Source organism: Ricinus communis, chromosome 3 (genome assembly GCF_019578655.1).
Source record: "Ricinus communis isolate WT05 ecotype wild-type chromosome 3, ASM1957865v1, whole genome shotgun sequence".
Taxonomy (NCBI): domain Eukaryota; kingdom Viridiplantae; phylum Streptophyta; class Magnoliopsida; order Malpighiales; family Euphorbiaceae; genus Ricinus; species Ricinus communis.
The window spans coordinates 18,246,334-18,272,852 of record NC_063258.1 but is presented as its reverse complement, the minus strand read 5'-3'; the positions used below and the strand labels follow the sequence as shown (position 1 = coordinate 18,272,852).

The following is a 26,519-nucleotide window of genomic DNA, read 5'->3' as shown; positions in this document are numbered from 1 at the left end:
ATTAAAGAATAAGATAAAAATTATAATTACATTAAATCACATTTATTTTTTTAATATAACCAAATATGATAATGGAGTAATGAATATATTAATATTTCATTGCTTCTTTGATTCTATTACTTAATTGATTACATTATATTTTATTACACTTTATCAAATATATCAAATACAGCCTAAAAGTCTAATCCATTAATTTACTCATTCATTCTACAAACTTAATATGGCGTATCTTTTTGATAGTATTTATTTCTAAGTGTAAAACTTATATTTAACTGTAGTTTTAAAGAAAAATAGAAAGCATATTTTATATCTCAGTTTTGTTGGCTAAAATTTCAATTTGGTATCTAAATTGTTTTTTAAGTTCAACTCTCTGATTCAATTATATATTAAGATTTTTTATAAATAAATCAAATAGCTTCAATTTAATTATATTTTTATATTTCAATCATTTTATATTTTTTATATTCCTATCATTTAAACGCTAGTTAAAACTAATTTAAGAAATTAAAGAAAAATATGTCATTCTTATTAAAATTTTATCTTCAAAATCATTAGTAATGAAATTAAAAGACATACTTCTGATTTCGAAAAATACAAGTTATAACGAGTTATTTGAAGCCGAAGCTAATCATTCCCATTATCAAAAAATAAAGAAATAATTTTTATTCAAATTTTCAGCTAAAGAATTTTAAAACAAGTCAGTCCATCAATAGAAAATTTTGACATAATTAAGCTAAGAAACCAGTTTTAAATGGAACCTTGAAAAATAGTTTAAAGGCCAAAAATAGTTTAAGGGTCAAAAATTGACCCTCTACCAACAATGCATTTTATAAAGGTCGTTTCCAATTAAACATAAATAACACACGTTTAGTAGGTTTTTTCTTTTTCCGAGTTAATAATTTTTTGTAAAAAAAGAAATGCCGTATATATTCCATTTTTAATAAAATAAAAATATATAAATAATATTAACTCCACGTATAGGTTTGACATGTAGGCCTAAACGTCCAGGTTAGGTCCATAAAAATTCCACCTCTGGTGCTGCTTTCTCATTATTTTAATAACCCATGTTTTTTGTATTATTATTTAATAATAAAATACCATTTTCCGTTAAATTTAGAATCTAAGGAATCATAAGATTGAACTACATGCTATGAGTAGTGATTCTAATATACCGTATAAGCTTATGAAAATTAAAATTATTTTAAACTTAATAATTTGTTAATATAATTAAAAATTATTTTAATTTAATGAATGTATTATATTTTATAAATTTATAAAAATTGATTTTATTTTAATTTTAACAAGTTATTAATAAAATTTAAATACTAGATTAGTGAGTTATATATATTGTTCAATTATTAATCAACTAAATATATTATTTTTATTTATTCAAAAATTATATTTATTTTTTAAAATTTAATTAGTTGTAGTTAATAAATATAAGATTTCATCTTTATTATTTTAACTTGTATAAATAATTAAAAGTTATATATAGACGATCTAAATTAGTAAAAAGATATAAAAATAAATAATTATTTAAATTAATACTAATTAATTATCTATAATTAAAAAAATAAATTGTAATAATAAATTACCATAATAATATGTAACAAAATTCTGATATTATTCATTTTAATGAGTTTATTAAAAAAATTAATTTAATTTATTACTGTTATTTTGAAGTAAAATTTCGAGTAAATAAATAATATAATATAAAAATAGACTTATTTTTATCATTTTATAAATATTTTTTCTTCAGCCAATAAATATATCGTCTTCTTTTCTCTTTTATCAGTTCGAAAAGATGGTATGATTAACAATAAATATATTTCAACATTTTATATTTTAATTTATTTTTAATTAAATATATATTACTCATCTATAACATAGACTAAAGTGCTTGTAATACTGCTAGTTTATTTATAAAATTGGCATTCCATAGCAAGGGTAATTTTTATAATATATGATTATTTTCAATCAATTCTTAAATTATATTTCTTTTCTATTATTAGTAATATATGTAAAAGTTAGATCTCTAAGAGATTTCATTCTTTAAAAGAATTTAAGATTTATATTTTTTCTCTTTAAATTTAAGAAAAGACAAAATGACTTTTATATATATGTATAGATTTTTTTTTTTAAAGTTACAGTCTCTTTTCTAATTTATTCTCTTATTTCAAGATAAATTATAGGAAGTTAGTTGTTTATCATTTAATAGAGAGACATATAGGGAGTATGGAGTATTTTTAAGACTTTTAAATCATTTTTCTTCTTTATTATAGAATGTATATGTAAAGATTAGGCTTCTAAGAAACTTTTGAATTTATTATCTCTCAGTATAATGATTTAAGAGTCATTATCTTTCCTTAAATTTAATGAGAGAGAAAGTGACTCTTAAGTATATTTTATTCTTTATGTTGATTTAAAGGTCAATTGATGTCTATTTTAATCTTAACACCCAAATTGAGAGTTGCTAATAAGTTGTTTGAATATTTATGTGATAGTGTCTTAAGGAAATAAGGATTAGATAAAAGTATCTTAAGCTTCTTAAGAATGTCTTAAGAAAACTTGAGAAGTGCGAGGGCACTTGAGAAGCGCGAGGGTGCTTTCCATTTAGTCAAGCTGGTCATCTGCGTATAAAGACTCCTTAGAAGACCCCAAAGAGTTTTCTCTTCGAAAAGCATGAAGGCGTTTAAAACCAAAGAGAAATATAAAATATGGAAGAAGGTTATATGACTTGTAACGTGAGGACGCTTCTAAGCACGAACAAGATCTTTGTAAGGGCGCTTTCAAAGTGTAAGGGTAGTATTCTAAATTAATGTCGAGTCGATGAGCGTTAGAAAACAACCGCGAAAGTAGTGCCACATGTCTAGTGTCGTTGGAGTCTTAATAACTATATTCAAAAAGTACGATGATGATTTTCACGCAGAAAGTAATTGTTTGCCAAATCATTAAATTTTACAATTATTGAGCTATGGGCTATTTGTAATGTCTTTTAGAGATTGGTATGAGTATAATTACTTTTTATAGATACATAAGAAAAAAAGTGTGACTACTTTTATGCCCAAACTCTTGGAAATTTATTATTCAGCTTTCCATAATTAATTCTTTCGCTGTATAGTATTCAGTTGAATTCATTATTCAACTAAACAAAATGGTTATTATATAAGCCTAGATCTTAATACAAAAGGAATTGATTGTTGAGTTTCAATTAAAACTCATGGGTTAAGGGGTGATAGGTCACAAATAGTTATATTTATTGTGTTTAATTTCCTTGCGATTTGGTTGAATAATGTACTTAATTATGGAAATTCTGTTTATTCTGGCTTAGGTGATGAAATATCAAGGATAGAGCAAAATCCAGCCTAAAGACATGTTTTAAATCATCATTTGTCAAAAACCAAGTCTTTTAGAGGAGGTGCAGAAATCTGCACTGTCGACAAGGCGTGACCACGCCTTACAGCCATGAGCTCCGTGAGAAATCATGCGGAAGACTATCACAATAAGGCGTGACCACGCCCCATGAGTCGCTAAAAGATGTGAATGAGAGCTTCAAATTTCGGAGATTAATTTGTGGTGGACCTATCCCTAGTTAATTTCCTTTATTTTTGGAAGTGTTAGATTAATAAAACTTTCTTCCATGTATTTAGGGTTTTAATTTATTTAGATCACTCTTAATCTTATCCTTCCTTATAGGGATAAGATTAAATAGGAAGCATATTTCTTTTTTATAAGGATTCTACTATTAGGGTTTAGGGTTTTACTTCCTATATAAGGACGACTAGATACTTTGAGCTGATTATTCATATTCTTATTCTTCTTCTACTCTCTACAATTCTTGTGAATTCTTACTCCACCATGAGTGGCTAAGTTTTTAGTTTCTAATTCAAGAGTGAATAAATTCCAATTATGATTTTATGAGGCTTTGTGCTTAACAGAATTCTTTTTTAATTCAAGTATTCTTTATTTCTTGTTCTTATTATTTGTGAATTATTGATATTGATTAAACTGACGACTCAACTTTGATGTTAATTTTTCTATTGCTAAACTTTGAGTTTGTGATCCGTAATTGCCATGAACGATTGACACAAGTAGCAAGGAGCTGGCTCATGTGTGTGTGATTACGGCTTATTCGAATTACATAGCTTGCATGATAGGCTCTAGAGAAATAAAGGAACAAGGTTATTTCATTGCAGTTATCTCAATTAAATTAATTTTGGTTTAGTCATTCTCATTATTCTTAATGCTATAATTAAGTTGATATGGAACGCTATCGTGCCCAGTTGACTAATGATAAGTCTTGATTTGGATGTTAGGTTTGAGTCAATTGTATTAGGAGAATTATACTTATTGCGGCTTTTTCGAATAAGTAGACTAAGTACTTGAATAGAAGAATTGATATTTTAGCCTATGATCATGGTTACAATTGGATGAAATTAGCACTCTTGAATTAGAAATTTGTTAAGATTGATTTTATTTACTTTAATATTCAGCCTTCATCATTTTCTACTTATTTATAATTTTGATTCAAACATTCAAAACCCCCTTTTTATTTTACTTTGAGAAGCTATTCACATTGGTTCCCTTGGGATTCGACCTGGTTTCACTATTTCTACAAGTTAGTTTAGGAAAATCAGTAATTTATTTTGAAGGGCTTCGACAACCCGTTCAAATTTGGCGCCGTTGCCGGGGAACCTATTTTAGTTTCTCATTGATTAATTTATTTGTTTATGACTCGTTCTTCTCAAGATATTAATTTGCAGTTTAATCCTGAAATTGAGAAGACAGCGCGTCGATTAAGAAAGGAGACTAGACAAAGGAAAAGTTGTCTTATAAAGGAGTTGGAAATAGATTTGGCTATTGGTAACACATCTATTTTTCAAGAAGTTACAGAAAATATGGCGAACAGAACTCTCAAAGAGCTAGCTGCACCGGATTTAAATCAACAACCTTTATGCATTACATTTCCCAATATTGCAGTTGATTTTGAATTAAGATCTGGCTTAATTCACTTACTCCCTTCTTTTCATGGATGTGCAGGTGAAGATCCTCATAAACACTTGAAAGAATTCCATATTATATGCTCTGGAATGAAGCCACATGGTGTGACCGAAGAGCAAATAATTCTTAGAGCTTTTCCCTTTTCTTTGAAGGATAAAGCAAAAGATTGGCTCTATTATCTACCCTCCGGTTCAATAACAACATGGAATGAGATAAAAAGATTGTTCTTAGATAAGTTCTTCCCTGCAACAAGAGTTGCCAACATCAGAAAAGAAATTTGTGGCATAACACAGTTCACTGGAGAAACATTGTATGAGTATTGGGAAAGGTTCAAGCAAATGTGTGCTAGCTACCCCCATCATCAAATTTCTCAGCAACTCTTAATCCAATACTTCTATGAAGGATTATTGCCAATGGATAGGAGTATGATTGATGCAGCAAGTGGTGGAGCTTTGGTAGACAAGACACTTGAAGAAGCCGAGCAATTGATTTCAAACATGGCTGAAAATTCTCAGCAATTTGGTACAAGAGCTGATGGAGCTATTAGGCGAGTTAATGAGGTAAGCAATAAAAGAAACTTGAAAATCAAATTTCTGATTTAACTGCTTTGGTTCGTCAAATGGCTGTAGGGCAATTGCAAATGGCAAAAGTCTGTGGAATATGTTCGTTGCAAGGACATCCCACCAATATATGTCCAACATTGCAACAAGACTCCATGCAAAAAGCTAATGCTCTAGGCGGATTTACTGGTCAACCTCAAAGAAAGTATGACCCATTTTCCAATTATTATAATCCTGGATAGAGAGATCACCCGAATTTGAGCTATGGAAACCAAGGAGGACAATAAAAGTATCCTTCCTAGAATTTCAATAGACCACCTCAAGCTTCAAATTCAAGTATGTCCTTGGAAGATATTGTTAAAAATCTTGCTAATAATGCTCTTCAATTTCAACAGGAAACTAGGTCAAGCATTCAGAATTTAGGCAATCAAATTACTTAATTGGCTACATCGGTTAGTAAATTAGAGACTCAAAATTCTAGAAAACTACCTTCACAACCAGAGATAAATCCAAAGGAGAATGTCAGTACAATTTTTTTAAGAAGTGGAAAGGAGATTCCTTCAGGGTCGATTGCACTTAAGAAAAGTGAACCGAGCAAGAAAAAGGAAGAAGAAGCTTCCTCTATAGCATCACGTGGGATAAAATTGATCCTCCTCTATCTCTTTCATCTCACACTCCATTACCTCCTTTTCCTAGCAGATTAGCTAAGCCAAAAGAAGATGAGCAAGAAAATGAGATCCTGGATACATTTAGGAAGGTGGAGATAAATATCCCGTTGTTGGATGCTATCAAGCAAATTTCTAAATATGCAAAGTTCTTGAAGGAATTGTGCACAAACAAAAGAAGGATGAAGGAAAAGGAGAAAGTGGTGGTAAGTAAGAATGTGTCAGCCATCTTGCAAAAGAATATGCCCGAAAAATGCAAGGATCCAGGTATGTTTTCATTACCTTGTGTTATTGGTAATACGAAAATTGAGCATGCCATGTTAGATTTAGGAGCTTCCATTAATGTCATGCCATTTTCTATCTATCAAGAATTGAAACTAAATAACTTGCAAAAGACTGGTGTAATGATTCAATTAGCTGATCACTCTTATATTCATCCCCTTGGAGTTGTTGAAGATGTTTTGGTGCAGGTTAATAAGCTCATATTTCCTGTCGGATAGTATAGTTGGAATGCAACACATTTCAAGACAAAATAAAATAGAAATTAATTATTTATAATTTAATAAAGAGACATATAAAAAGTATCATTGAAGGTATTATTTCCAATACACTCTTTATATATGTCAACTCTTTATTTTAAAGAGTCATATTATAAAATAATATTTCAATATAGTCTTCAATTTTTAAATATAAAGTAGAGGGTTGATTTAATTTTTCAAATTATATTCTTTACATTATATTTAATAAATATATTATAAATTTTATACACTTGATTAATTGATATTTATAATTTTTATTTTTTATTAATAAAAACTAAAAAATTAAAACTATTAATATTATAAATAAAATATAAAATATAAAAAGTGTATTAAATTTTAATAAAATATTTTATTTTTATAATCAAATAATTTTAAAATATATAAATATTTTTAAAATATAAATATTATAAAAATGTTGCTTTTTAGAATAAAAAATTTCCAACGAGGATGCTCTAACAAAATATAAATTTAGAGGGCTAATAAATAGAATTTCCCAGTGGCTTTTTGGATTTAATCACTGCGAAATCACTGGATTTTAATCACTGCCAAATCACTGTACAAATCTGCATCGATAAATGAAAATTTTGAATCTTCTAATTGCCATTATCTTTTATCTTTTTATTTTTTAATCTTGATTTTATTGTCACTCAAGTGGTTAAATTCTGTGCTGTTTTGCTAAGAGGATCTGTGGCGTTCAGCAGGAAATTAAATCCTCCTCTTTTTATGTTTTAAACATTTAACTACATTCATTGCTAAGAGGATTTTTCTGTTTTCTTTTCAATTTTCAATAATATATTATATTATTTTATTTTAACTGTTGAATAAGTTATAAATATAAAATTATTATAAAGTCTAAAATAATGTATTATTACAACTATAAAATATTTTAAAGTAAGTGTTTCATCCAACAAGCTGAAGTAATATATTAAAAATAAAAATAATAATAATAAATTAAATATAAATGTAAATTTAAAAGAAAGACCTTATAGTAATCAGATTCAAACTCTCCATAATAGGGTACAGAAAAAAAAAAAAAAGAATAAAAAGATTACCAATAAAACCCCCTTTGGCCCCATTTCTGATCTTCTCCAACTCAAAAATCCAAAAACTCTTTTTGTTGTTTCCTCTTGCCTTTGCTGTTTTCCTTGTACTTATATCCCTTTCTCTCTATCTATCTTTTTCCCCAAATAACTTTCTTTTTTCCTTCTTGTGCTTTTTCATTTCCTTTTATATATATATATCATATAAAGAAAAAATTATTCTCTTTCTCTCTCTCTCTCTCTATCTCCACAAATTTCCCCAGTTTCTACAGGGTCCATTAAAATCTTGCTCCTGATATGGGTCCATTAAAATTCCAAAAAACCCATTTAGTTTGTCTATAAATTAAGCAAGCAAACACCCTTTTGCCAAAACAAAAGAAAAAAAGAAAACCCAGCTCTTTTCCCTCTTCTCTCCCTTTCTCTCTCAAGATCATTACTTACCCATTACCCAAACTGCCATTTTTACACCATTTCCACCATCACCACCCCTCTGAATATTACCCAAATGAAGGAATATTGGACATCTTTAGCCTCACTTCTCGGTGTATTAGCCTTCTGTCAAACTCTTCTACAGGTTATTTTCCCACCAGAACTCCGTTTCGCTTCTCTCAAACTCTTTAACTGGATCTTTAACTCTTTCTCTGCTTACTGCTACTTCGACATAACCGAAATTGACGGCGTTAACACCAACGAGCTTTACAATGCTGTCCAGCTTTATCTGAGCTCCTCCGTGTCAATCTCCGGTAGCCGGTTAAGCCTCACTCGTGCTCTCAACTCTAGCGCCATTACTTTTGGCTTAACTAACAATGACTCCATCTTTGACACTTTTAATGGCGCGACCGTCCATTGGGAGCATGTGGTCACTCAGAGACAGTCTCAGACGTTTTCTTGGCGGCCATTACCGGAGGAAAAGAGAGGTTTCACTCTTCGAATCAAGAAAAAGGACAAGTCTTTGGTTCTTGATTCTTATCTTGATTACATTATGGATAGAGCTAATGATATTCGAAGGAGAAATCAAGATAGGCTTTTGTATACGAATTCCAGAGGTGGGTCTTTGGATTCAAGAGGGCATCCATGGGAATCAGTCCCTTTTAAGCATCCAAGTACTTTTGATACTTTGGCCATGGACCCAGTCAAGAAGCAAGAAATTTTGCAAGATTTGAAAGATTTTGCAAATGGGCAGTCTTTTTATCAGAAGACTGGAAGGGCCTGGAAAAGAGGTTACTTGCTTTATGGTCCTCCTGGTACTGGCAAGTCTAGTATGATTGCTGCTATGGCAAATTATCTTGGTTATGATATTTATGATCTTGAATTAACTGAGGTACACACTAATTCAGAACTTAGGAAACTTTTAATGAAGACAACTTCAAAGTCTATTATTGTTATTGAGGATATTGATTGTTCTATTAATTTGAGCAATAGAAAGAAGAGTAATACTAATTCAATGGCCAGGAGTTACTATGATCAAGAAATGAGATCTGGGTCTGGTGGTGCTAGTGGTGAAGATGGTGGAAATTCAATAACTCTATCCGGGTTATTGAATTTTACTGATGGGTTGTGGTCATGTTGTGGAAGTGAAAGGATTTTTGTGTTCACAACTAATCACATTGAGAAGCTTGATCCTGCATTGTTAAGGAGTGGCAGAATGGACATGCATATTTTCATGAGTTACTGTTCATTCCCAGCATTGAAGATTTTGTTAAAGAACTACTTGGGATATGATCATGAAAAAGAAGGTGACTTGGAAGATGGAATTTTGGAAGAACTAGAGCAGGTTATCAATGAGGCAGAGATGACACCAGCTGATGTTAGTGAGGTCTTGATCAAGCATAGGAGAAACAAGAACAGGGCTTTAAGGGAGTTACTTGGAGCACTGAAAGAAAGGGCAGAGAGGAATTTGAAGAATGGAGGTTTAAGAGAAAAGAACTTGAATGATATTGTTGAAGAGGAAGAGCAAGAGAAAAGAGCCCTAGAGAGTCCTAAAGAAGGTTGTGAATGTGAAGAGGAGAATTGCAAGAAAGGAGAAGATCATGATGATGAGAAGATTAAATGATATAGAAAATGAAGGCTTAGCTTTTTTCTTTTTCAATTTTTTTTTTCTTATTAAATCTTTTGTGATGGAGAAAGATAAAGATTGAAAAGAAAATAGTTAGAATGGTTATTGGGAGTATTAAAATCTTGAAAATTTTGTTGGTGGGCTAGTAGCTGGTGGTGGGGGATGGAAATGGAATTGGAATTGGAATTGGAATTGGAAGCTTGGAGGGAAGTGAAAACTGTAATGGATAATATTAGGTCTCCAATTTTTCTTAATGTCTGATATTATATAATATGATATTTTTAACTAATGATAATTAAATAATGTAAGTAGCATTATCTGATGATCCACAGATAAGCTTATTTGCATGTGGTTTGGTTGGCCATGTGGGTCTTTCTTTTGTAACTCTACTCTACTTTTGGGTCTAGAATGGCATACAAATATACACCTCCACAATTTATAAATCACTCAAATCATATTTAAAATATTTTCTCTTTTTACTAATTTATAAATCACTCATATCATATTTAAAATATTTTCTCTTCACTAATAGTTTTGTTGGTACATATTGTTTGCCAAAATTGGAGGGCTCCTAGTGTATGTGAATTCAAATCATAATATGAGTTTAATTCACTTCTTATTGTTAATCCCTCCATCTATAAAAATATATTTCTTTTTTTAATTCGTCTCACTATTTTCCTTTTTAGTTATTAATGTAGCAAATAGTTATTAAAAATATCCTTCAGTACTTAATATAGATATTATCACATTACTTTTTATATTTTATATTTTATATTTTTAAATTTGCAACTATTATAAAAGGTTTAATAAGAGTAAATAAATAATGATGAAAGTTAATAATATTATTTATATTTCTTAATCTAAGAATGAATTAAAATAAAATATCTCTTTAGGGCTGTGGATTAGATAAATTTATGTCAACATAGAATAGAATAGACACTAAATCTATTAATCATAAATATGATTAGTACGTTAGTAAGTATGTTAGATTAAAAGAAAAGTAATAATTATTTTATAAAATAAAAAATAAATCACCTCCAAAAAAAAAGAAAAAAAAATTTCTCGAACTAAAGACTTCAACCCCTAACTGTAAAGCATAATAGTTCACTTTAATTAATAATTGATAATATGATAAATTTTAGTTTTTTATATTTTAATAATTTATGAACGGATTTTTCACCATTGATTTAGTGAGTTGAAGATGTGAACCATATTAACCCAATTTCTAACTATTCATAAGAGCAATGATTACAAGGTCTTAAAAAGGCCCTAATAATAATATACATTGCAAACTGGCAGCATTGGGTGGTTGAGCAATGAGCATTCTCTGGAGCGGTGCACATGGGAATGGAATTGCAACTTATGACAATGCAACCAGCAGGGACACAAACTAGTGTCTCTCCTTAAAAGCTCTTTGTAGTTTAGCTTTGGGTTCTCTTCCCCCTTCTTATCCAAAACCTGGAAAAACATATTTCAACATCTCAGTTTTGATTATTTATTCATTTTACATAGTAATATACAATTACATATATAAACACATTGAATAAAGCTATGTATTAAAAGAAATCTTAATTATTATAAAAAATAAATTTTAAATATCATTATATAATATAAAAATTAAAATGTTAAAATGATTGAATAACCATAATTCAATTGAAATGGCAGAACACGATCTAACAGACTTTGAGATTATTGTAAAATAATAAATAAATTAAAGGATATAAATGAATTTCTTGTTGGCTCCTTTTATTTAACCTTGTAAAGTATATGATGATGATTTGATGTTGAGATAATTAAGGGCACTGTTGGGGACTATTAAATGGATAGATAGGAGCACACAGGTGACATGAGATGGGCAAGAAAAAGAAGTAAAAGATGATGGCTATAAATTAAGTTACGACATGCAAAAACTTCTCCAGGTTAGGTGTTAGGTATCACATTTGACGATTTGTCTTTAACACCCCTTATTTTCTTTTTCTTTTTCTTTTTAATTTTTTTTAATTTTAATTTGATATATATTTTTATTTATATACTAAACTGATAAATAATAAAATATGTATCAATTATTTAATACTAAAATATAAAATACTCATATATACATATTTTTTTATTAATTATTCTATAAATTTAAATAATTTATATTTTTTTTTTTTTTATTTTGGCAATACAAAAATTAGATTGGCTTTTGTCAACAGTGCTTCATAATTAATATATTAGTCTGACTTTTCCATTTATTATATACCTATTGAATAAAACCATTCCTGATCCTTTTGTCCTATGGACAAGCATGTGGGTTTTTGTAGGAATGGTGATGATTATCTCATTGCTATGAAAATGATTTAGTGAATCAATAAAGTTGAGAGGTTATAATTCTAGAAAAGAATAATTACAATATTAGAACCACAACAATGAATTGCCATGAAAGACCTAATAAATAAATAATTAAATATCTTTCCTAATTTTTTTAGTATTTAGGAGAAGTTTTTATAATGAGATTTATGGTTTGGTTTGTGCTTTTCTATAAATTTAATTTATGCTATATATCAAAAACATAAAAAAAAAAAAACAAAGAAAAAATTTAGTAGTGTCTTTTCTTTTTCTCTCATTTTTTTTTATTCATTAAAGTTTTATCTTTTGACGTACCGAAGATTATTTTTAGATTGATGGTCTTTTTTCCTTCATTATTAATTAGTTTTGATAAATAAATATTAATATTTTTAAAGGAGTTTTATGGTCCTTGGTTATGAGATTTTGAACTCTTTCTATAGGAGTTTTATGTTTCTGTATTACAAGGGTATTGAGTTCTTTCTCCGTAAAAATAGTGAAAAGAAAAAAATCAAATCCGACGATTATTATAAAGACGAGATGTGATTTAGTGCCATTGATTGAAGTGTTTTCCCGCAAAATTGCAATTTATTGCTCAATCATTACGATTGACGATTATTATTAGTAGATTTTTTTATTTGTATTTCTTGATGTTTGATATTTATTTTTATCTTAATATATTAAAATGTATTTATTAATTCTCATTAATAAAATATTTATATTTTTTTAAAATAAAAAATAAACTTAATTTATACTGTTTTTGAGTGGATTGTGTTTTAAATAAAAATAAAAATTAATTTAATCAAATCCATTTATAAAATTTAGTCTTTCTACAGAATTTAATATGATTTGGTTCGTTTAATTGATTTTTGCAAGGTGTTTTATTCTAATATACATTTGAGATCGCGTTTAGTAAAAATTAGTTTTAAAAAAATAATATTTTTAAATTTTTTGAGTTATAAAAACTACTTCTGAAGAAAAATATATATATACATATTCTTCTTTTCTAAAAGCACATTTAATAAAAATAGTTTAAAAAAATATTAAAAAATTAATTCATTAAACTAAAATATTAAGCTTGTTTCTTTTGAATACCCCAAACAGCAATCTTAAACAAATCTTAAATATTATGATTTGATTTCGATTTTGAACAGTTCAGCCGAAGGATGGAATTTAATTGGCACCCATAACAGTAGATCTTTTACTTCCATATAATTCATTTCAACAAAAATTTTTTGAATTAAATATTATTTATTTATGTAGTTTGGTCTAATATATAAATTAGTTATATTTTTTTCTATTATATTAAAATTCTTTTAAATTTTAATAAAATTAATACTCCGTTTGTGCTAGTCGAAGGACTAAACTAATAATTTAAAAATTTAAAAATTTATTATTAAATATCAAATTCATCCAAAATTAATTTTATTATCAAATTAGAGTAAGATCTTATTTTTAACACAAGTTAGTTTTAGTGTCTAATTAAAATAATAGATTTAATATTATTTCTTTTGCTCTCATTTTTTTATTTTTAATACAATTTAAATGTTTTAAAATTACTTATATTCATAATAATATTATTAAATTATTATATAATTTAATTCTAGTTATTAATATAAAATAAATATTTATGGTTAAAAATATCATTCTATTGTTATTTTTATTATATATTATAATTAAATTATATAAAAAATAAAAATTAAATTAAACAATTATGTTCTAATCTAGTGAAATAATCTAGACGTCAAGTTGACAAATTCACTATCAATAAAGAGATTATATTAATCTTGTATGTTAAAAATAATTTCTTTTATTAATTGCCAAATGATATTAATACGAGTAAAATATTTATTTTTAATATAGTTTAATTTTAGTGTTTAGTAAAAATAATAACATGTAAATATTTATTTTATTTGAGAATTTAAAATTAAACTATATAGTAATTTAATAATATTAAATAAAAAATAAATATTTTTAATATGTTTAAATTTTCTTAGAATTAGATTATACTAAAAAAATAAAAGATATAAATAAGTGAACTTTATTATTTTAATTAGACACTAAAATTAATTTGTGATAAAAGTAAGATTTTACTATAATTTGATAATAAAATTAATTTTGAACGAATTTGATACTTGATAATAAGTTCAATGATTAAATTATAATATTAAATTACTAGTTTAATCATTCAATTAACATATAATGAGGTAATAGTTAGTATTTTTAGAATTCAAAAAAAATTTAATATAATAAAAAAATACAGAAATTGAGTCATAAATTAGACTAAATCACAAAAAGTAAATAGTACTTGCTCATTTTCTTTGCAACATAAATCTTTCATATATTCTAGAATAGTAGTATAACTTTATTAATACTAAAACTAAAATTAAGTACAATTAACAGATATAAGAGGTTTACTTTTAATTAAGTAATAATTCAATAGCGGTTCAGAACTCCTCTTAGTAGGTAATTATATACTATAAATTAATTATTTTCTTTTTATATGAGTTTGATTGTAAAAATATTAATAAATAAATATATAATAAAAAATATAAATATCACCAATTAACTTCATAAAATAATTAAATACTTCATAAATTCTATAAAAGGGATCATTATATTTGATTAAAATTCAAAAGAATTTAAAAAGTAAATAAATCTAAGAAATTATATTTTACTAAATAAAAGAGAAAAAAGAAAAGAAAATATCCAAACATGGCCGTTGATATATCATCGACCGGATCGAGTGTAAAAAAGAAAAAAAAAAAAAAAAAAGGAAAAGAGGATAACAATAATAAGTGAGTACATGCATCAAATAAAGGAGACTATAGCTATAAGCCTATAACATGAAAACTAAGGTCCCCATGAAGGATTCTCATAAAATCTATTGAGTTTGTCATTTTCTAATTATTTGCTTCAATGTATCGGAGTTTTTAGATTTCTATCTCCGCCTCATAAAATATTAGAGTGGAATAAGGCAGGATAAATAATTTCTTAAAAAAAAAATGTAAATGGAGATCCAATGTGTCTTTTTACTAATTTTGTTAATGTTAAAAAATTCATAAATTTACATAATCTAACAACATACTTTTGTTATATTAATTTGTTAATCATATACATTTTTAAAAAAATATTTATACAAATATAAATTACTAACTAAATAATATTATAAATTATAAAAGAATTAAATTAAAATGATGCACTCTCATTTTTACCCATCGCTATAAAAATAATATATCAAATTTCGAGTGGGTATTAGATTTTCTATCGCGTGGAAATCTTTATCATTTCTATTTATACGTAATATATATATATATATATATATATATATATATATAAAACAATGATTATAGATTATATATATAAATTCTCGAAAATTATTAATGGATTCATGGATAGGATTAAAAGGGTAATTAGGGAAGAATAATTGTGAAAAAGGCAAACAAAAGAAAAAACAAGTGGACAAGCCAAAGGTTTGATGTTGGAGAAAAGAAGGATCGAGTGAGCAAAAGTAACTAGAAAGTCTACTCAAACAATGAAGAAAAGTTGGACTATTATTTATTTCTAATGTTTGTTTGATTTTGATACTGAGTTGGAAAGGCATTTTGTCCGTCAAGCCCTTACCCCTAGATATTGGCCCCACGTGCTCACAAGCCACAGCCTGCACTTTCATTTCATTTCTTCTTCTTTAGCAACCAAATTTGGATTTCATCATAGACTTTCAGCAATGCTATTACCGCATCAGAAGACAACAAATCCCTCGACTGATTAAACCCACAAAGATTTCTTAGAACAACTTTCACTACAAAATCAGATACGAAGTTTAAAGATGTCTGAACACAACCGACGGATAATTATTAAAATAAGAGAAATCTCCAAGATAATATTGTACTACTCACTAATCATCTCTTTTGCATCCCACTCAAAAATGGCAGAAGAAATGCCCGTTTCCTTAGCTAAGAGAACCGCCTCTTTTGCGGAAAATTGTTATTTTTTTTAATGGTATTTTTTGAAGCTTTGCATTATTATAAAAATTATATTTTATTTTCAATATTTTAATATTTTAAAATTTTATTAATACAATAATGCAAAAATTATTTTAGAAATATCTATTAATTGATTTTAGTGTTATACAATCAATATAATTGGCATTATTATTTTTAGTATTAAAAAATTAATTTCTTAGTGAGTATAATATTAAAAATGTTATTTAAAATATTTTCTATAATTAAAATTATTATCTGATTAGAAAATTAATTTATTAGTTAATCTAATATTAAAAGATAATTATTATGTTATTTATTAGGATTAGAATCATTGTACGAGTAGAAATATTGTTTATCATTAAATTAATAGAAAAATAATAAAATCATATATAAAAAGCACACATATCAAAAAGTTTATATTTCAGAAATTAATGTATATATCTAGATATTACCTAATATTAATAGTGTTGTGATAAATTATCTAGTTTGGGTTTTTTTTCATTTATTTGCAGTTAATTAGCACAATATATAATAAAATTTACTTTGTAAATGAGAAATATGGTTAAAATTACAGTTTTAAAAAATTAAATAAAGTCTAATTACTCAAAATAATATTTATGACTCAGCGAGTGTGTTTGCCCTTATCAAGTCGGATTTATTTTTAATATTCTATTACTTTTCAATTCTAAATTATTATTTTTTTTGAAAATTTGATCAGAGGCTAGAATTGAAATTAAAACTTTAGTTTAACACTGGAATATTAAAATCACACAAGAGGGGTGAATTTTAGATTTGAAAAAGATTGAGAAATTAAAATTATAGAAATTACAAGAATAGAAAATCAAGTATTGGAAGATAGAAAGAGTAAAAAGACATTTGATTTAGAGGTTTGGCTCTTCTAGCCCACGTTCTCTCCTCAATTTGAGAGTTAGAATTCACTAAAAATCTACTTTATGTAGATAGAAACCTGTATGTTTTACAAGCTCAATACAACTTATGCCTACTGGTTTTCATAAATGAGTAATATTTAGATCCACGATCTAAGACACTCAATCTTAATTGCAAGAGCAATTAATTCTTTATCCATTCACTCAAACTTACTTTTAAACTTTGAATACAAGAATTGAATCACTCAACTATCCAAGAATCAAGGTTGAACTTGAAATTTAATTTGAAGATGATAGTAGAAAGAATTTTATGGTTGTTGAAAATAAATGCACTATAAGGCTCAAGCCTGACTCAAGAACAATGAGTTGTTATTTTATTGGATATTTTGAAAGATTCAAGGGGTACAAATTTTATGATCCTACGACTAAGTCGATTTTCGAGACAGCAGATGTCCGATTCTTTAAGGATGTCGAGTTTATGGGAGGAAGATACAGTTAAGGACTTTATCTTTAAAGAGGAATATATTGATGTCCTCACATGTGTTATTAGTATTGATCAGGATCGTATTCCTGACTTTGTTCAAGGCACAATAGATCAAGACAGTATTGGAGAACCTCCCATTTAAGAAACTATTCCAAAAGTACAAACTCAAGTACTTCAAGAATCTTAATTTGAAATAATTTATGTTTTTTTTATCTTTAATTTTTAATTTGTTATTATTTTGGTAAATTGTGAATTAATTTTTTAAAATAATTGATTAAAATAAAAAATATTTATTGTTATTAATGTTTTATATTTTTTATTATTTTTAATTTATAATTTACTGAAATATAAAAATAAGATTTAGTATTTTAATATTAGAATGCTATATTATGATTCTTTAATCCTTAATTTGATATTCTTTTTAACAAATCGTAATTTTTTTAAAGAAATTTATTACGAAGAGAGACAAGATAATTATATTTTAGTCATTAAAAAGGACCTTTTTTATTAGTATTTTAAATTTGCTATTTCTTAATAACTTTTTTTAACCTTTCATTTATTACCATCCACATTATTTATATGAAATATTTTAAAAAAATATTGTAGATTAAGGTTGATAGTATTATACTAGATATAATATAATAGTACCATAGAACTAATAATATAATTGACGTAAATAAAATTATTATTTTTTATTTTATATTTTTGGTAGACTATGAATTAACAAAATAATAAAAAAATAAGAATATTAATATAGTAAAATATTTTATATTAAAAATGATTTGTTACTTTTTAATCAACTTTCTAGAAATTTAACTCATAATTTATATCTAAAAAAAGAGAAGATAACAACTCAAGAAATAAAGATAATAATACATGTAATTTGTTACTTTTAGCCTTGACATTACCCGTACCAATGAGAAGAAAGGATAATATAAAGAGAAACTTTTTACGCATAGGAACTAAAAAGTGATAAAAGTAATTTATTTTATAAGTAACATGTTTAACTCATTTAAAATAGATAACCTATATTTAATAAATTACTAGTTATTTTATTTAATGGTTAAAACTAAAAATGATTTGTTTAATAGTTAAAAATATTAGATTTATCTATAAACCACTTATGAAAATATTGTAAAAGAAAAGGCGAAAAAAAAATCAATTATTATTATTATCAAAATTTTATGATATAAATCTATGTCTTAATCTAATAGTACCATGAAACTATATTTAAATGGATACTAGATTTTAGGCCTTTTTCCTTAAAAAAAATAATCATGTGATCGAAATGTTTATAAATTCATTTTTTTGGTAATAATTTATTTATTCATTTTCTAAAGTAATATAGAACACGAGCTTTTTAACAATAGAAATTATTAAATGCTAGTTAGGCATTGTGGGACGCTTATTTTTTAAAACTTTAATTTTTAATTTTGATTTTACTATTTTTTTAACTTACTTTTAAAAAATATATTTTATTACTTTCTAAAAAAAATTAAATTTTTAAAAAATAAATAACAAAGAAATTACCCAATGAGCTTAAGTATGAACATGAACTGATGCACACCAGTACATAATTTTAAATTAATTAAAAAGGAATACAATGTTCTTTAAACAACTTCAATCACATCTTGCTTTTCATATTGGCACATTGTAAATGGCGAAGTTGTTTCCAAAAATATTCAAACTCATAACTTTTGGTTAGATAACACATTAAAATTTAGCCACTTTGCTTGTGACACTACGAGGTTAGTCGGACCTAACATTTTCTTTTTAGTAGATCATAGTTGTTAACATTAGAAGTCGTGGAACAACAAAGACAAAAAAGAAAGGAGGGACAATATTCTATTTATGAGCAGTTGCATAGTAAAATGCAAGCAGAGGAAATACAATTATATTGATGAGCTGTAGGGGTTAAGGGTATCATGAATCGGTCCAATTCGAATCAGTGTCATACCAAATTTTGAATCTAATCAATATTAAGGTATTAGTACTGCACCAAACGTAAATGGTACCATACTAAATTGAACTAATTTTTTCATTTTAATATAATTTGGTTTGGTATTATTTTTGGTTTTGACATTTAGAGAAAATACAATTTTAAACTTTATCTTTAATTAATTACATTAATAATATATATATAATTAACATCCGAATGAAACTAGTATGAGAATTGGAATTAGATAGAACTGCAATCACATCTTTGAATAATCTTACAATTTAATCTATTTGTAAATAATAATAATTTAATAGTCAAATGTAAACTATTAAAATATCTGCTATTACTAGTATAACAATATTTTACAGATGGTTAACATTAAAATAAAAAATTAAATATTTTATATAACACTAAAATACAAATCTAATTTTAAGTGTGAGAGATAGGGTTGGCTTAGGATCTTTAAATTGAAAGTTCAAATGTGAGAAAATGAGCCTGTGAATTGAAATTTGAGAGATGCAACTGGTTGCTGTAGTAGGTGATATGAATGAGAAAGAAACTAGAGTTTAAATTGATGGTAAATTAGTAATATAGTATACACTATACAACAAATACTACATATATATATATATATATATATATATATATATAAAGTATATTGTAATATAGTTAATTTTTTATATTATTACTTATATAATATATATAATTATTAATAAATATATGTAAAAAAATTTATTTTTATAATTTTATCCGAATCAATACAGAATGGTTCGATTTTGGTACAATTATTTTAAGTTATTTCAGTTTTGAAATTTTTCAGTATAGTTATTCGGTTCAGGTGAGAATCATCAGGATCTATTCTTAGCCCTAGTGGTAGTTAAGACTGATAATTCGTGTCATATCGTGTCTAATTAGGTCATGTCAAGATATGTGTATAACATAAAAATAACTAATTCGAAAATGATCCATTTAACTAATCGTATTAAAATATTGAAGTCAAATATAGCCAGATGTATTAACTAAATTAAACGGATCAACCCGTATAACCCAACTAATAAATTAAATTCTCAACAATTACATTCTTAAATAAAAAGAACTAATTAATATAGTTTCAAAAATCTATTTATTTATTTATAAGATGACTGAAATCTAAATTATTATTTTAAAATATAATATATTTTTATAAATAATAAAATTATTTATATAAATATATAAAGAGAGAATAAATATGTTTAAACTTGTTTATAGGTATCATATATGTATATCAGACTATAAATCTATTTAGATAAATATTGTTAGTTCTATTACTCACGGATTAAATAAATCAATCCGTTTAAATCTAATTCTATTTTATGTCATATACAAATTAATTAATTTATAATCTGTAATTATTTATTTTAAATCTAAACTTATTTAATTATGTGTTACATCATATCAAAACTTACTAGCCTGACTCATGCCCCTTAGGCCATTATGGGACAAGACTTTGTGAAGTTTTAAGTTGCTATGATGATTTTTCAATGGGTTAGCAATTATGTTGTTGTTTTCAAAATTACTATCTTTTTACAAGCAACAATCATTGATGAATTATTTGCATCATGAACTTATGGATCACATGAATTTTAAAACCACTATGACATAATTTACGTTCCTATAATAAAATAACACACTCACACAGAACACACATATGTGCATAAATGTGAAAGATTTAGAACGCTATTGGTTTAAAATATAAGCTGAACCGAATGATTTCCTCTCATTTATAAGTAAAAGACAAAATAATAATTAGGGTATTGAAAATATTATTACGTGGTACTTGCTAAGTAGAAAATAAAAATCAGAGATAATAATTTATAATATATAAAAGTAGTTATTTTGTCTTTTTTCTTTCTATTATGTTTGATTCAATTTATAAGATATATTGTTAGAGATTCTAAATTATTAAGAAATAAGAGATACTGATAATTTATAAGGGTGAAACTTCCTCCAATTAAGTGGCTATTCTAATTATTTTGATTTTGATAGCACCGAAATTAAGATCTATTAATTGAATTCTAATACTCTCTCATTTATTTAATTCCCATTAATTCAATCATATATGTAACATGTTAACCCATTATAACATACTTAGAAGTAACATTTAATTTATCCAATGTAAGATGACATGAGGGTTGTAATTTGCCAAATTGTGAGATATGTTAAGTAACAAGACAGTTTTGTTAAGTGGACAACGATCGATAGCCCCAAATCTGGATCTTCATCTAATATCTCCTCCCACAATGTCTATTCTTCACCAATTATTTCGTTTACTTATTTATTTATTTTAAATTGTTGCAAAAGGAAAGGCCCTCCTTTCATCTTATCGTTTTCTCACCATCTACGACTCTTAAACTTCACTTCTTTTTTCTTCTTTTCTTTTTCCTCTTTTAGTGTAATCAATCTTACATTATATTGTTTGTTATTTTGTTTCTAGTACAAAAAGGATTTAATAGTAATATAGTCAAAATAAATTATATAATCAATCACCTTTTATTAATGTAATGTTCAATTTTAAAGTATATATATAATTATCACTACCTTAATATTTATATTTATTTGTTTCTTATCATTTTAATCTCAACACCTTTAATTATCATCAATCACTTTATTACAACTATATCTGACAGTTTATCGCCAAAATTTAGTTAGCAGTCATCATAATTCAGCTATTTTTTTAAGATTTAATATGTTAATACTCAAAATCTTGGACTTTAGTGACCATTATTAAATCTTCAACATCAAAATAACAAAAATTGATAAATATAATAGAATCTTTCAATACTTTATTTTTACACTCATTCTTTAAATAGATTAAATAAGAAATTATGATTAGTTTATATTACAATGCATTTTTTTTGGGGAAAACTATAAATTTGGTATTTTAATTTTAATTTTTTAATTTTTTATTTTTGGTATCTGAACTATTTTTTGTCTGATTAAGTGTTCGAACCTGCTAAAAATATTCAATATGATGTTTCTAGCCGATTTTACAAGTTAAAGTATTTATGTGTCTAATTTTAAATAATAAATTAACTCAAATATTCTCTTTTAAAATAATTTAATACTCTCTTTTTTCTCTTTTTCTGTCTCTATCCATTTTCATCACTTTAATAAAAAGATTTATTGTTTTTAAGATATTAAAAGAAAGAAAATAATATATTTTTCCGACATATCCAAATAAAAATTAAAAAAATACTAAACACTATTTTTTATATTTTAAATTTTTTATATTTAAATAAAAAATAAAAAATGATATATTCTTTCACTTCAAAATAATAAAAAGAGATAAAGAAAAGTATTTTAAGTTTTTCTAAAAAGAAAATATTTTCCTAGAATTTAAAATGATGAGTAAATATTTTTAAAAAATAAATAAAAATAAAATAAAATAATAATTAATCCAATATTTTTAGATATTTCGTGTTAAAAATAATTTAATAGAAAATATAAAAATATAAAAATAAGAAAATGAGGAAAGTAGAAATAGAAAAATTTGTAAGTAATGAAGAGTAAGAATATTTAGGTCATTTCATGTATAAAAATGAGTCAAATTATTATTTTAACATCTAAAATCTATAAAAGAACACTATAATATATATAAATTAGTAAGTTCAGATATTTGATTAAATAAAAATAATTTAAACATTAAAATAGAAAAAATTAAAAATTAAGACACTAAATTTTTTAGTTATTTCTTTTTCTTATATTGTAAAAAATTATTAAAAATTAGTAAGCTGAAATTTTTATTACATTCTATGATTGATTATATTCCATTATTACTTTACCAAACATAATCTTAGTTAACATGGCATTTATCAATTGAATGAATATAATTTTTTTTAATAATTCTAAGTACTAATTAAAATTTCTAAACTTATCCTATTGAATATCAGTTGGATATATAGTAAAATATTAAGTTGTAATGAGAGAACAAAAATTCAACTCTTTATTATGGGTTTAACAAAAAAAACAAAATCACATTTCAAATTGCACTTTTTCTTTTAAAAAAGTTTATAATTAAATGGTAAAGACAAAAATAAATAAATCTTGATGTAGTATTGGGTGGCTCTTTGTTTTGTTTGGTTTAACAGTAGGATGGCATGGTTGGTTTAACAGGGAAGTCAATTATTTAGCTCTTAACTTAAATGGCTCAATAAGCATTAGGTCAATAATAGTTCTGAGCAAATTCTTATGGAGGAAGGTGAGGAGAGACTCCAACATGAAATCTAACTATTTAAGTCAGAGATATGTATGAATTGTTAGAGTAATGACTTCAACATATTTTTGCAATGTTGTCCTAATTTTAAATTAGCAATAATTTATTATATAAACTTTGTGAACAATTATAATTTTATCTAACTCTCTTTATACATATGTTTTTACTGAGCTCTCATTTTCTATATGTAAATAAAAATAATAAGATGATAATAATATAAAAATTAAAGTGTTAAAATATCAATACTTTTTGGTTCTTAGGAGACAAATTGGTAAAGTTTGATTTATAACAACAAAACTCATCATTTTATCTTATAAAAAACCAATAATTTTGATGTTCTAATTTAAATATTGAGTTATCTTCAATTTATTGTCTTTTTTTTGTCATTATTCTCTTTCTTTTTTTTCATAAAAATGATCAATTTCTTTATATTTTAACTTTTTTTTTTATTTTTATATTGTCTCTATATTATTATATTAATTTTTTCTTTGCCGTTATTCTCTCTTTCTTTCTTTTCATAAAAATGATAAATTTCTTTATCTTTTAACTTTTTTCCCTTTTATTTTTATATTGTTTCTATATTATTATTTTTAATTACATATTAAAAATAATAAATAAATAAATAAACATATATCTAAAAAAATTATAACTATCCGCAAAATTTATATAATAAATTGTTACTAATTTATAAATATATATAATCATTTTTAAAACAAACATAGTGACAAGAAAAGGTAATAAAATTATAAGAAATGAAATGACAACCTCCAATATAGACAATGAAACAAGCATATATTTGAGAAAGCTCGACTCCACTCCACTCCACTCCACTCCCAAACATCACTATCCATGCATGTCTTTAGGCACCAAAATAATTCAATCTCTCAAATTCTATCATCTCATTGGTCATAAATTCAAACCACCTTTTGATTCCTATGGTTCCCCATTTAAGTATTTCTATGTCCCACAAAACAAACCAAAATTGACTGCTTCACTTGGCATTCTCTAACCAACACAAATCAAGAACCCTAACCGTACTACTCTATATACTTCCATTAATCACCAAACAAGGAGAATAATTTCAACGGTGCCCCCTTTTATGCAATCTTTCTTTATGCAATTAGGATCTTAGACCAAAGCTTTTTCTTTTTTTCCCTCTTTTATATGTATATTTATAGTTTAATAACTTTTCTCATTGGCCATTGCTTTTAAAGTATCAATAATTTTACATTGGAACCCATAATTTCTTCAAAGGTGCCCGCTAATTAGTTAGATGCAATCTTTAGGAACTTGGACTGAATTTTTAGTGTATGTTTATCAAACTTTTCTCATTGGCCGTTGCTTTTCAAGTCTTACCATTCATATTTGGAACCCAAAATTTTCAACTATTGGATAATAGTTTTAAAGAGGTTCTAGAAGAATTTTTCATGACCATTCATTGCACGAAATGTTCATTTAAGAATCCAATTCTTCGACTCCAAAATAAACCACTATTACTATACAAAATCAAAAGTGAGATTGCTTGCCTTAGTTTCCCATCTAGCATGTTGAAAATATTTATTTATAATCATTCATATCCTTATACTAAATGCTAATGTACTAGAAGTCAATCTAGCGACTAAAAATCATTTATATTAAATAAAATATTAGATAGATAACTAATAAGTTTTATATGTTATTCATTAAAAGTTAATGGTACGAAATTATTATTCTTATTATAAAAATAATAATACCAACTATAACTCACCTATTATGTATTGCTCTCCTCCTGAAACTACATAATAAATTATGGGTTGTAATTGGATTTGGTGTAAAAATACATAATAGATGATGGGTTGTAATTGAATTTGGTGTAGAAATAGAAGATGCCATTTGTATACAAGGTCAAAATTCTCCAAGCTTGAGCAAGTGAGGCAGCACCATATCCCATATTCTAATTCGCATATTCAAGCAGGATGCTATACCTTCTTTGGTATTATTATAAGTAAGCCTAAACTGTAAAGGAGTTTCCTTCACTAGTGCAAGTGGAGAGGTGCGTGCCAATGGATCTTGAATCCTCTTGTACATTTTTAAATATATTTCAATTTTTCTATTAAGTCTTTACTTATTGTTTTAATGTGAACCGTGAACTAATTACATTTAAATTTATAATTAAATTAAAATTGATATCTGAAAATTCATTTTTATAATTATTCAAAAGCACGTACTTATAACTTAGTAAAATTTGGAATTAAATACTATTTACCTTTAATATTTGGTCTAATATATTACTCAGTCTCTATATTTTTTCTATATTAAAATTCTTTTTAGTTTTAATAAAATTGACTATTAGTGTTAGTCGAACAATTAAAATAATAATTTAAAATTATAATTTATTTAGTGAACTTATTATTAAGTATTAAACTCGTCCAAAATAATTTTTTATCAAATCAAAGTAAAATCTTGTTTTTAGCATAAATTAATTTCAGTGTGTAATTAAAATAATAAATTTAATATCATTTTTTTGCTCTAATTTATTTTATTTTAATACAATTTAATTCAAGCAAATTTAAACAGTTTAAAACTACTTATATTTATAATAATATTATTTAATTACCATATAATTTAATTTTAGTTATTAATATAAAATAAATATTTCTTGTTAAAAATATTATCCTATTGTAATTTTTATTATATATTATAGTAAAACTATATAAAAAGTAAAATTTAAATTAAACAATCACGTCTAAATTTAGTAAAATAATTTATATATTAAGTTAACAAGTTTACTATCAATGAATAAGAT

The 26,519-nt window shown here is 25.3% G+C and overlaps 1 protein-coding gene across 1 annotated transcript; it reads left to right on the top strand.

Moving 5' to 3' along the window:
* Nucleotides 1-8,043: 8,043 nt before the first annotated feature.
* LOC8259372 (AAA-ATPase At5g57480) lies at nt 8,044-10,150 on the top strand. The gene has a single exon (XM_002534437.4). The coding sequence runs from the start codon at nt 8,311-8,313 to the stop codon at nt 9,856-9,858; it is 1,548 nt and encodes a 515-aa protein (XP_002534483.2). The 5' UTR covers nt 8,044-8,310; the 3' UTR covers nt 9,859-10,150.
* Nucleotides 10,151-26,519: the final 16,369 nt, after the last annotated feature.

Excerpts from the sequence above, each read along its gene's own strand:
- LOC8259372 (XM_002534437.4), top strand. The coding sequence starts at position 8,311 with ATGAAGGAATATTGGACATCTTTAGCCTCACTTCTCGGTGTATTAGCC.